We start from the raw sequence: 14,249 nt of genomic DNA on the forward strand, positions 1-14,249 counted from the left end.
CATCATAATATAAACGTAGTAATTGACCCATATTAATATCAAAATTGCTAAGTCGATTTCTACATGTAATATGTTTATATTAAATAATATTACAGTGACGACTGTCTACAATATACGACACTTATAAGGAATTTTGTATTACATTTTAAAATCTTAGATTTAAAAAGAAAATTTTTATGATTTTCTAACTCAAAATAATTTGCTCATTTTCGTGATTTTTACATATTTTGTCAATATTTGAACTTTAAATGCTTATAAATAAAAAATGTAACTAAGGATTTTTAATATTTTTCAAATATAGTTGAAACAATATATTAGGAACCTTGTAATAAATTTTCAAGCTTTTTTACCCAACAAATAAAGTTTTATTAACATTCATAGAAAAAAAACTAATAAAATTGGAAACTGAGAATGTCCGTAAACAGTTCAAAACAAATTAAAATATTTTGAAAATTTTATCATGTATAGAAAATGCGAATATAAACAACCAGTGAAAATTGCATGTATATACGTTAATTTGTTTTAGGGATACAGAAAAACGATTTTACGTAAATATTCCAGTTTTTCCTCAATTTTTCATTTGTTTTTCACGGCGCTTTTTAAACTACTGGGAAATTTTTAATTTTGATCTCCCAAAAGTACCAACTAGACTAGATTCACTTTACCATCGAACAAGATACTGAAATTGAAAAATAAGCATTATTTCGACTACTAATCGTGTATACAAACACAAAAAAACACACATCATTGTAAAACCAAATTGAATACATTTATCGCTCCACTCAGAATCTAAAAATAAAAACTCACTTGTAATCTTTATACTATCAAAACTTTTTATTAACACAGTTACCGTACTGTTAATAAATAATATGCCTATTTATAGAAATAAATACATAGGTATTGTTGAGCCAATGAATTAGGACCTATATATTATATAGGTACCTACACGAAAATACAAAATTCAAAATGATTGAATTCTTTTATTTGACTTTACAATTGTTTTATAATATTATGTATAGTTATGGAAAATTCGAGGCCCCCTCATAAATAATTTTGAGGCCCATCAGGCCTTGCACCACCTGCACCTGCGGTAGTTGTGGCACTGTATGATTGAATAATTATAAGCATAGTGGCATAGTGCATCTAAAATTATAGACTATACCTTGCATGTACTGATATATCTACTAGATATACCTATAATATGTAAAATGAAACATAATAATAGTGATCATGGTAGTTACTATACCTACAGAGTACAGAACTACAAACCAAGAGTCTAAAACAACCTATACTCTATAGACTATCGTATATCTGACTATTAGACTTACATGTTATTTAAAAACGATTTAAGAAGGAATATCTTAAATATTTAAATCGTGGTTATGCAACAGATCACGGTCAAACAGTGTAGCCTAGAGGCATAGAGTGGCTATTATTAATCTCGGTGTTACAACTGTAGTAAAATTGTTTAAAGCGATAAGAGTAGATTGTTTATTTGATAAATTTAAATGATAAGAACTAAAAGCAACCAATCAAAATAATGGACCCAGCCGATATTGTTATTGTTCTGTTGTGTTTTTTATGTTTTCGTTATCTACTAAGTGTTATCTACTTGTTCATACATCCGAAATTTTAGTGTGTAAAATAAATTTTATGATAATATACGACTGTGTAGTATATTATTCACTAATTTTACACTTTACAGTATTACAGCCTTGCAATTTGCAGGGTTAAATCAATTAAATACTTTAATATTCGATCCAGGTAGTACCTATCTAAAGTTTTAATTTTTAACTATTACATCTGTATCTGCGATTTGTGTTCGTGTGTCCAGGACCCGGTGACTTGAACTGTATAACTAGGTACCTACCTATTTTTGTGGTAAAATGGTAAGCATTATATTTGAAACAGTAATTTATTATAATAAGAATTATGTCCTTACTTTTTATTATTTCTTAAAATTGTATAAAAACGAACATGGGTTTCTGGTATATATACTTAATATAGTGTTATTTATATTTACTATCTTAAAAGGTTGAATACCTGTTTATGTTATTCAAATAAATAAACATGCAGTATTATGGCATTTTGCATATTGTGCAAACATTTTTACTATATGATATATTGCCATAAGCCATATACCATCATAGATGATTATCTATGTATGCCATTAGCCAAATAAAATTCAGTTTCCAAATGAAATAAATTTCAAAAATATTCTGTTTGACTCATTTTAAGTCAAACTGTAAACTAATAATCACAATATGTTAATACATATTATTATAAGTAGTTACTTTTGGAATGCTACAGGATTTAGATATATTTTTTAAAAATGTCATGCATGTCTCTTTAGATCAGTAATCTCATACTTATAAAATAAAAATTCACCTAAATTCCTACTAATTAATTATATTTATTTATGATATTATGGTAGATATTACATTATTTTATGTTTACAGGGTACTAAAGTGTGTGATATTGGAGATGATGTTAAAGAAACATTGAGAAAGTTTCGGTTCCGTAAAACAACAAAAAATGCTGCTCTTATAAGTAAGCAATTGTCAATATCAATATACATTTTTAATTTTAAAGATTATTCTTATATTTTTTTGCAATTGTAAATAGTGAAAGTAGATAGAGAAAAACAGCAAGTATGTGTAGATGAAATGTTGGACGATGTTACTCTTGAGGAACTAAGAGAAATTTTACCTGGTCATCAGCCACGTTATATTATTTACTGCTGTAAAATGGAACATGAAGATGGGCGAGTGTCATTCCCGATGTGCTTCATTTATTTCACCCCAAGAGGTATTTTATAATAGTTTTTAATGAATTTTACTATCTTGGTACCAATTGTTATTTATTTTTAGATAGTCATATGGAATTACAAATAATGTATGCAGGAACTAAAATGGCCTTACAACGTGAAGCCAACTTGACTAGGGTGTATGAAGTGAGAGAATTGGATGAAATGACCGATGAGTGGTTACAAGACTGTGTTATGGGAAAGTAATATTTTGTATACATTTAAAATGGTTTATAAATGACATGAAATAGATTTTAAAATGAATATACAGTTTTAAAAAGATACCATAAACTAATTTAAAAGAAATATTGACCCATATTTATTTTAAATGATCTACACACTTTTAGATATTAAAATAGATAGAACCAAGTACAGACCACTAAATAAAATTAAACTGTTCAATGTCCATTGCAATTTGTTTTTATAATATTCGATGTACCACATCAAAATATTTTATACATTAATTATTGACTACCATTTTAAGTTTTTTTATTATTATTCTTTAATCATTGGGGCATATTTAAAATATTTTAACCACTATAAACATTCCTTTTGACTTTGCACTTGTGTGTACTATGATAAAGTATTTTATTTTTAAATTGTATATCATAATTTTTTTACACAAAAATCAACAAACCCCTGTTTTGATATAAATACTATATTTTCGATAATTTAGGTTATCTAAATTATAAATGTGTGATTTTTTACTTTATACTATATTTATAAATAATTTATACAGAAACTTATACAAACTATTTGTACAATTATACATGCTAATTTATTGTATTATTAATACAAATGATTTTTAAGTGGATTTATATTTTAGAAGACATATTATTTTCTGTTAAATTAATCAATGTTCATATATTTATTATGATAAATATATATTTTTTTTTCATTTTTTTTTTTTTTTTGTTAAAAAATACATTTTTAAGTTTGTTAAATTGTATTAAATAAATATTTATTTAATTTTTTTCATTGTTTTACATAAAAGATATCTGTAGTGTAATATTTTCTTTGAAGATTACACTTACTAATAGCTTATAATTTAGGTAAAGAATGTCACTTTTTTATAATAAATGATTAACTGTGTTTTATATTATTGGTTATAGTTTACTATAAATATTGTTTAGGAGTGTAAATATACATTTAAAAAAAAACTAGGTATATTCTAAAAAAAAAATTCTTTATTAACTTTCACCAACACTATTTTGCAAAGTTTCACGACCATAATCACATTTACTTTTAGAATGTGGGTTATGTTAGTTCTTAGTCATTGGATCGGTTACCAGACATTTGTGATATTAATTCATTAGTCAGTGTTTATTAATTAAAACAACTGTTTAATATACACAATACACAGTTCTTGATTAATTACCAACTATTCAGCTAAATCAGGGTAAAAGGACTATTTGGAAAAATTTGGATAACAAAATTAATAAATAATGATTTTAAGATACTTGAAAAATAATATTGATTAATGATCACTTAATAAGTATATTATATTATCTTTATTTATAAATTAATAACAAAAATGCAGTGTGATCTTCATGTACAAATATGTTTATTGTATAAGACAAATAAATAATGCGTTTTAAAATTTTACAAAAATGCAATAGTTAAGTGTATCTATTTATTGTAATGACAATTGTAATACCGATAAAATGTACTAGCTATGTATAAGCATTTTTTATAAGTTATTACTTAATTCATATTTTTATTTTTTTTTTTTTTAGTTTTATATCTTTATGAGACCAACTAATTGAAAATATATTTTATAATCATAAAAAAATATCATTAAAATATAAAAACATAATAATAATAAAACTTTTAAAGTTATATAATTAATAATGATGGCCTTATATTAATATTAAAATGTTTATAGTAAAGTTTATTTATTTACTAATATTGTACTTGTGTCTTGTATGTATCAATGCACTAAACATAAAAAAAATTTAATTTAAATCTATATAACATATTAAATTAGCAAACTGGTACATTTTATTACTTACGAAATTACAGTACTTTTAAAGCTTTATTAATACAAAATTGAAAATATAATAACTAAAATGACAAAATATTAAATAAATATAATGACTTATTAATAAAAATGTACAAATCATATAAATACATATCACTAAGAGTGACTTTTAACATTTATTATGTTTAATTATTAATTATACACTTAAAAAAAATTGTAATAAGTTACATTCTAAACAAAAATGCGAACACATTAATAGGTAGATATTGTATTATATATTTATATACATGTACACACATACCTTTGTATTATAAGTATATTGTGTATGTGAAGGAATATTTTATATTGTGTTTCTATAAAACAAACTACAAGTCTCAAGTATGATTAGAGGTACTTAGAAGTAATGTTTCTTCTGTAACGAATATAGAGTCTCAAATTGTTTTGGGCAACGTCCGGTTCGAGAAGAGTAAATGCCATATTCACACATTGGTAACAAGCACTGACCCGATGTAATACAGCTGTTGAAAAAAAAACAGTGTTTAAAGTTGTTAAAACTTTTTGATTGAATTATGATTGATTTTGGTAAATAATTTTCTGCAATTTAATGACATTTTATATACTTGTTATACGATGACTTTAATATACAAATAGAATGAATATAGCGCCTATAATAAATTAAATGTATGTAGAATAAATATTACTTACTATCTATCGAGATGATTAAAATACACGTTGCCTTTCTTATATCGGATGCACTCTCGTTGTTTGTCGAAACAGTCACACGAACATGAACCGTTGGTTGAATAACGTACAGTGTATTCCGTGGGACACTTGCAACTATATTTTATAACAACAATTATTCAATTATTGATTATTGTATATTAGGTAATTGACACACACTAAAGTAGTAAAGTGGACTTAGGGGCATACACCTACATTCATTAGCCGCTAGGTACCCCAATCGGTTTTCAGTTTAACAATTTACTTTATTTCTTTGCTTAGTATTTTTAGTTACCAATAGGTACATTAGTTAACTAAGTCATTTTTCATACGTTTTCAATTTCTAAGAACAAAACTTATGAGAGGATTTGTAAAATACCCATAGGTGCTCATAATGAAAGGGTTACTAAACAAAATAAACTAGAAATTCGCTAAACTAAACCAGTGTGAACAATAATGCACCGGGATGTTTAGACCATATCATTTAAATGGTTCATTATTTTGGTGCGGGATAATGTGGGATAATTTTAAACCTATCTAGTTTAGCGAATTTCTAGAAAGTCTCATATTAGAACACCCCGATTAATTGGGTTAAATCTCTCACACCTAATATATATTTTATGTTGTTTTTTTAAACAATGACTCCTATGAAATTGTATATTATTTTTAATTTAAATTAAATTTTTATATTTTCAATTTTTACTTGGGAATTCAGAAATAATTTATAAATTATTCTGTTTATTTATCTAATAATAATCGTCAAAATAATATTTATTAAACTTCTGCGTGAGCATAAGCGCATAGCCCATAGGTAATTAAATAAAAAAAACAATTTAATACTTATAATCATCTGTGCATAATGTATATAATAATATATATTTATACGTTGACTTATCTTTTATATTTTATACGCCGTAAAAGTTATTGTGAATCCGAAATTTCAACGAAAACACCAGCATTAATACACGCCTAGTTTCGCTAAAAATCTTAAAAAATGATAGTGTAACAGTTACACTGTATCTATACCTATAAGTTAATTTATGTATAATACTATAATCTTACTGTTTTTGGAACTTTGGCTGATGTCTGGATGACCAAATTAAGAATCCGGAATTATTATAAGCCACAAGCGACAAATGTCATACAAAGTATAAATGAAAAATGGCAAAATGCATTTATCATTGTGGTGATTTGTACTATTTTATGTGCATGATTTTATTTTTTTGTTTTTCTTTCCTTCATAATATGTGGCCATAAACTACATAACGAATAATTTATGTGAAATAAAAATAGTGTTCTAACTTCTAACGCCAAACACTAAATATAGATCCGTACCCCCCTAAAATCTTACGCCTGGGATCAATCCCCCCTAGTTCCCTATGTGTACCTAGGGTCTGAATAATTTGCCACCCCTCAAAATTTAACTCTCACTACATCTGTGAGGATAGGTACCTATATCATACATATCTATAATATGTTATAAGTCAGGGATGAGCCACTGGCGGTCCGCGTACCTTTTTTATCTGGCCCACGCTACATTTTCAAATTACTTCATATAATTTTATTATATTATTATATTCGTGTATTGTAGTAATTATTTTAAAAATTTCCGCTAAAAAGCGTAAAAAATAAATGTTAGTAAATTTGAAGGACTTTTTTTTTTTTTTGCTTTCTCCTATGCACTGCGGCCCGCTAGATTTTAAATTACTTAAAGTACTTAAACGCTAGTTACATTGAATTGCCCATCCCTATTATAAGTTATTAATGTGATTCAATTTTTAATTTACCTGTTTTGATTATTTTTTTCGGGTCTATGCCTCAACGGCAGTGGCGGATCTGGGTTTACCACGGAAGCAGTTGGCATCGTGTCTCTGGGCATCAAGTCGTCCGTTCTTGACTGGCACTCGCACTCGGTATGGTTGTAAAAAAGTAACGATTTCTGGATTGATGATTGTTCGGGCGACTTCCAGTCTCCCAGTCCGGGTAAAGTCTGCGTAAGAAATTAAATAAATAAATAAATAAATAATAAGTATGAAGATGCGCATAGACTCGATTAATATGAGTATATGACTGAGGTCGCTTAAGTCTAGCCTAAATTTAGATATGTACCTATATGCCTGGCATATAGGCGGAGATTTAGTGCTTTAGACAAATTAGGGGATGGACTTGGAATCGCTTATAAAATTAAGCACAAAACAAATTTGCACAACCACATATTTCTCTATAAAAGTGTTTTTAATAAAAAATTATAGGTAGGTAAAATAATTTACATTTCATAATAATCAAATATTATAAGACACAAAAACTAACAAGACTGTTGACTGTCCCCTCCCCCAAACAAAAATCTTTTAGATTCTGAGTGGAACGATGAATGTATTGATTTTACAATGATGTGTGTGTTTTTTTTTTGTTTTTTTTTTATTTTTTTTGTGTCTGTGTACACGATAAGTAGTCGAAATAATGCTACGATTTTCAACTTCAGTATCTTGTTCGATCAGAAAGTGAATATCGTTGGTGCATTGGGGAGGTCAAAATTTAAATTTCCCAGTAGTTTTCAAAAGCGCCGGGAAAAACAAAAGAAAAATTAAGGAAAAACGGGAATTTTTACGCAAAATCGATTTTTCACAAAATTGAATTTGGTTTTTGGTGTAACTTTAAAAAAAATGACCGTAGATACATGACATTTTGACTGAATGTTTATCTTAGTATCTTCTATACACCATAACATTTTCAAAATATTTTGATCTCTTTACGGACATTTTCATTTTCCATTTTTTTTTAGTTTTTTTTCTAAAAATATCAATAAAATTTTATTTGTTGGATAAAAAAGCTTAAAAATTTAATAGAGGCTCCTAGTATATTGTTTCAAAGGCAGATGAAAAATATTAAAAATCGTTAGTCACAGTTTTTTTTTATAAGCATTTAAAGTTCAAAATATGGAAAAATCACGAAAATTAGCAAATTATTTTGAGTTAATAATTCGTAAAAATTTTTCTTTTTAGAAGTTAGAACTAAGATTTTAAAATGTAATACAAGATTCCTTATATAGGATAATCTACCTTTATCAAAAAAAAAATTTCTATAAGAAACTCAAATTAAATTTTTATGAGCGTTTGAAATTCATAAATCTAAAAAATACATTTACACAGTTTACTTTTATAGTCATTTTAAGTTCAAATTTGGACGAAATTACATATTGTATAACGCGTTATAAGTACCTAATGGATATTGTGATATGATTAATTTGGAATTTATTATAGGTACCAACTATAGGTCAATTTTTTTTTAATACCATCATATATAATATTATGTCTTATACCTAGACTGACATACCGTCTCCGCTCAGAATCGTTTTTCTTATACAATGATATTATATCATTGAATTCAAATTTAATACCATCCATTATACAGTGACCCACTTGCAATCTACTGTACAGCAGAGCGACATCCACTTACCCACCTTTTTTATATTGGTATTTTGTTTTGGGAAAATTGTTGTGATAAGAGACTTTCGGCAAACTGCCGACGGTATGAATAATAAATTATATAGCACAAGTCGACAAAATTATCGTCGATAACAATTTTATCATAGGTAGGCCTCGATAAATATTACTGAAATAATAACTAATTATAAAATCGACAAAAACAACGATAACGACGTCGAGTGGATTTTATTTTATGAATTATTATAACAGTCTAATATAAAACTATTGCAACTATTTATAACTAATACCAATTTGAAACAAAATAAAAATGAAGTTTAGTTTAACTAATAACTTGTAATTTGTATCATAAATATATTTTAAACCCAAGAAAAAAATCATATCGACGCCGCTGTGCGTGTCGTCGATGGCTCGTGCTCGCTTTTAAATGTTTATTATATAATTGCGGTGATTGGTGAAAAACGCCATGTGAAAAATTTAAAATATATACCATATAATATTATTATTAATTAGATACCTATTTTATATAATATATGTTATGCCATCCAGCCTTCCAAACTGACAGGTTACATAATAACAAAAAAAAAATAAAACTATGGCTTATGGACTGACACATGCGAGTGTGTGACCGTGACATAACGAAAGATTTATTTGATCGCGACACCCTGTGTAATGTGTATAATATAATATACGATATACGTGTACTATATATACGTGAATACGTCTATACATAAGGAAATGGAATTATCGTACCAATACTAGGGGGGCTCCTGCAGGATGGAGCCGGACTTCGCATCAGTCGTCGGATCAGAGAAAGTCCTACTACATACAATTGTAACGATCACGCGCCGATTTAAATTTTTTCACGCACAATAATACCGCGATCCTTCCGCGGGTGACGTTTCTATTATTTCATCTCGTTATCCCTACCACACGTCCTCCACACAACCGTCGAAATTTACGCCGCGTGCGATTAACAATCGATGCATCGAACGTAATGTCACCGACGTCCGACGCCCACAAAAGGACCCTTAAACCCATTAAGATAAATATTATATTATAATTTATAGGGATCGAGGGGATTCATGCGATAAATAATATTGGTAGGTACTCCGATAAATAAATTTATATTATTATTTTGATCGTCGGGACTGGTAATTCTGTCGTCGTCGTCGTAGGTATCTAAATAAACACACATAATATATATATATTGCAGGCGCGCATCTGTCTCGTTTTTATTGTTGATCGTCCCCGCCCGGCGAACGTCGAGATTTTAGGTTCCGCGATGATTTTCGTTAGATTTTGCAGTTCAAAACGACACGAGAGGGAGATCAAATATGTATATAAAGTCCCTGAAGCCTGACTGTGATTGAAATTTGAAACGTGGTCGAACAGTAAATTCTGTAGTAGCGAGCAAACATTTTAAAATGTTTCAACACCGCCCATTCGGTGTATTGTATTATTATTATTATTTGTATACTTATTACAATATTTTTATAATATTATAGATTATATAAAGTGATCGACATGTGGCGAAACCTTGTTTTCAAAATATTATGTATAAAACTGAACTATGAACGATGATGTCTCGACTATATACACGCGTACCTATACTTGTATAATATATAGGTAAACCTAATCACGATATGTTTACACGAATTGAACTCATTATTATTACCTATTACTTATTATTAAGTAATTTTGGTATAATATATACTGTTCCCCAAATAGTGAAAAAAAAAACATATGGTTACATCCTATAATAGCACATTAACAGGACGTTTCATGTCAATTTATATCAAATAACATAATATTATTATAATACCGATATTATATAATATAATTATAATACGTTTTCGAATTTAAGTTAGAGGATTCATAAAACTCTAAAATATACCCAATGTATTCAATACGACCTATATTGAGTAATTGTATACATCCGAATGTTGATTTGTATAATTGATATTGATATTCCCAATTACCTTGAACTACTCTTTGCTTAAATATAGTCGTTTTATTTATTTGTGTACGCCGTACGTGTAACCAAAATTAAAGTCCACGTTACTTATTATTGCGTATTGCCATAGGCGCAAATAACCCAAAAATATTAGGTAGGCGAGCTTAAGCACCCAAAACATTTTAGAGGAAGCAGAGCCGTGAAGTGCTTTACCATTCTTCACACTCCTCTTATATTCATACATCTCCTTATAAACGTTACATATATGATATCTCTATTAAAAAAATAATATAAATTAAAGATTTAATATTTAAACCAATATTGTATAGATGTGTGCATTTATAGGAAAGTTAATTTTTTTTGGCTTATTTTATTATAAATATAACTTTCTTCACAAACAAATTGAATTAGGGACAAGATCCACACGAGATTTGGAGTGCTAGCATTAAAATACAGGGTTCTAAGCACTCTTAGCACCCCTATGATTTGCGCCAATGCGTATTAATAACTAAAATAAGAAATATTTAAAGTCTAAAAGATTGTACCTTCTACAACTACAACAGATTCTCGATTACAAGAAATTTTCAAAAATTTAATTTTATTACGTTTGCTTTGTTATGTCCTAGGTATTATTACCTTGATGATTTGAATTTTCGATAGTTCAAATAGTTTTAATATTGTCAGTTGAGATTTCTTATTTGTTTGTCTTTATATACATATAGTTTATGCACTATCAGAACTATAGATTTATATTAATTTACTCCTTTAAATTATTAGTAAATTCATATCAAGGGACACTACCTATATATGTAAGATGTATATTATGTATCATATTAAGATTTTTATATTTATTACTTAACGATTCATGATAATATTATTCTATGGTCGTACGATGACCGTTTACGGTCGTTGTGGTATAATCATACCATTATTTATTAGGTATCCTGGGTGTACATAATATTATATGTATGGAGATAAACGCTGAGAAAAGATATTCGGTAAATATTGGATTTTGTTTTTGTCTTGTTAATTTTGAAATCTTTATAGACTACCTGGTACATTTTGTGTTTACATTATAATTATTTTATCATTACAGGATGCCGCTAAATTCGCCTCGAGGTTTCTATTTGGGTACCAATAATACTGTCAGTCTTCGTTACCTTCAAGTATGTGTACTTAATACATATGTAGTGTTAATGCCGCCTTATGATCACGGAGTTCGTGATGCAACTTCAAAAGGTGAATAAAAAGAAAAGAAAAAACAAATATTTTTAAGAAGTATTTTATATATTTGTCTTTGAATGTTTCGAATGAGCAGTTACATTTTGTTCCATACCTATTATATTATATTGTTCCTGGAATTAGTTCAAATAATATCAAAACAACATTCGATCCAAATGTATTTATTGATGTTTTAAGCTCCAATAATTTTGAAATGTGTTAAAAAGTCACATATTACAATAGGTATGTTTAATTTTCCTACTTTTAATACCTAATTATTGGTCATGTAAAAATAATTGATGAGTGTATAGAATTTCGTATAATATATACTTATGCTTTGTTGATAACATTTAAAATAAATAATCCAACTTAGAAAATTAATTAAATTTTTAATATGACTGTTATAATTACGAGGAAATGGCATTTTTCAAATAAAATAGATTTTATTTGTTTTTCTGTTGGACAGCTTAATCCTCGTGCATTTTACGACTGCGTATAAACAATTATATAATGGAATGGAACGACCATAAATAGTACGTGGATTACCAAAAATTCGATTGAAGACATATGGAAGTGCAGTAACTCGAAGTTGTTTATTATACTGTATTGTTCCCCGAGTATGTTACACAGGTCTATGCAAAAGAAAACGGTAATTTTATTCGCCCCGTTCAGTCCTGACAAATTAAGATATAACTTAATCATCTCGTTTGTAGCCCCGGGTCCCGACACACAGTAGGCGTGTTAGTCCTTTTTTTCCTTCCTCTCAACAACTGTTTGTTTATAAAACAATATAATGTCCCGAGGACCGTTATTATTAATGGGAAATTATAATATCCTGTATGCGCCTATAATAATAATAATAATAATAAAACGTATTATATAAAATAAATGTTGTACACGAAAAAACCAACAAAACCCGGATCGGATAGCCAAAAGACAATAGGCATAGGTATTTCTATGTTATTTTTTTCCACTACTCGGTGGTTACGAAATCTATATAATGACTCGTTTTGTAAATGGGCAGGCGATAATTCATCGCGGAAAGAATAAATTGACTTTGCATAATATAGGTGGTAATAGATAAATGGCAGTGGTAGGCCTCTGTCGTTCTATTCGTGACGAACCAACCCATTTAGGTATATATAATAATATAGGCGTATAATATGCCTATATATCCGCACGGATAATAGATAGGGATTAAACACATCAATCTGAAAAAATCACAAGCTATATAATATAGGTATAGAAAGTTGTGCCTAATTTTGGACTTGAGTAGTAGGCGAACACGTGGTTAAATGGTTTATTACCTACGGCTAATTGCTTCACACACATTTATGTCGACAATAGGCCTACCTATATTTATAAAAAATAATCATAGACAGTTACCTACATTAATTGTTCTTATTCGTTTTAACAGATTGCTTTCTCGCGATATTTCAAAATATTATATAGGCACAAGAAATATAAAACCTACAAAATCGTTAAAAATTATCAAAGTTCATATCATTTGCTTATTACTTATTCATAGTATTACTATAATAGTTACCTATATAGGTACTTAAAAGATAAAATTAAATAGTGAAAGTTTAAAATAAAACGAACATATTATAGGTAATGGCGTTTTAAGTATTTTTATATATTTTTGAATGATTAAAGAAACGGCATAAACAATGTGTTTCCAATAGTAAAAGTCAATGGATATTTTATATTCTTTCTTTAAAATTATTTTATTGAACGTTATAAACTTGAGAAGTTCACGTGGTTAAATTTAACAGTAATCAATAGTCGGTGAATAATTATCAATTATAGTATGTAAATTATGTTAATTTGTGTATAGGTACACACGTCGAATATATATTATATAACTTTTTAATAATTTTGATTTATCCAACTTACAAACATATTTTAACATAAAGTAACTCAACAACCATTACGTATATGGTGGCTTATAATTACCATTTACTATATTATGATTTATGAATATAATTTTGACTTGAATGTACAAAGTGCATTTTATTAATTAATTTAAATAATGCATTGATTTAAATTTTGAATTTAAATTTAGTTTGAAAATTGTCTTAAAAATTAAGAGCCCCTAAAATGATTAAATAAAACCGAACA

The 14,249-nt window shown here is 27.7% G+C and overlaps 2 protein-coding genes across 2 annotated transcripts in view; one reads left to right on the forward strand and one right to left on the reverse strand.

Annotated features, from left to right (window-relative positions):
- The first annotated feature begins 1,627 nt into the window (after positions 1-1,627).
- On the forward strand, positions 1,628-3,142 carry LOC100164504 (glia maturation factor beta). The gene is made up of 4 exons (XM_001949248.5): positions 1,628-1,889; positions 2,460-2,550; positions 2,626-2,808; positions 2,871-3,142. The coding sequence occupies exons 1-4, from the start codon at positions 1,887-1,889 to the stop codon at positions 3,011-3,013; spliced, it is 420 nt and encodes a 139-aa protein (XP_001949283.1). The 5' UTR covers positions 1,628-1,886; the 3' UTR covers positions 3,014-3,142.
- A 1,211-nt stretch (positions 3,143-4,353) lies between these two features.
- Positions 4,354-14,249, reverse strand: part of LOC100574878 — a 45,538-nt gene continuing 35,642 nt past the window's right edge. Inside the window, exons 4-6 of the mRNA XM_003242535.4 lie at positions 7,295-7,497; positions 5,493-5,624; positions 4,354-5,305 (exon numbers count right to left, since the gene is read on the reverse strand). Coding sequence (XP_003242583.1) covers positions 5,182-5,305; positions 5,493-5,624; positions 7,295-7,497 — 459 coding nt within the window. The 3' untranslated portion in view covers positions 4,354-5,181. The remainder of the gene's footprint in view (positions 5,306-5,492; positions 5,625-7,294; positions 7,498-14,249) is intronic.

This window comes from Acyrthosiphon pisum, chromosome A1 (genome assembly GCF_005508785.2).
Source record: "Acyrthosiphon pisum isolate AL4f chromosome A1, pea_aphid_22Mar2018_4r6ur, whole genome shotgun sequence".
NCBI classification, from domain to species: domain Eukaryota; kingdom Metazoa; phylum Arthropoda; class Insecta; order Hemiptera; family Aphididae; genus Acyrthosiphon; species Acyrthosiphon pisum.

Coding starts and splice junctions, on each gene's coding strand:
- LOC100164504 (XM_001949248.5), top strand. Junction 2,551..2,625: donor AAAAAATGCTGCTCTTATAA/GTAAGCAATTGT, acceptor AATTGTAAATAG/TGAAAGTAGATAGAGAAAAA. Junction 2,809..2,870: donor CATTTATTTCACCCCAAGAG/GTATTTTATAAT, acceptor ATTTATTTTTAG/ATAGTCATATGGAATTACAA.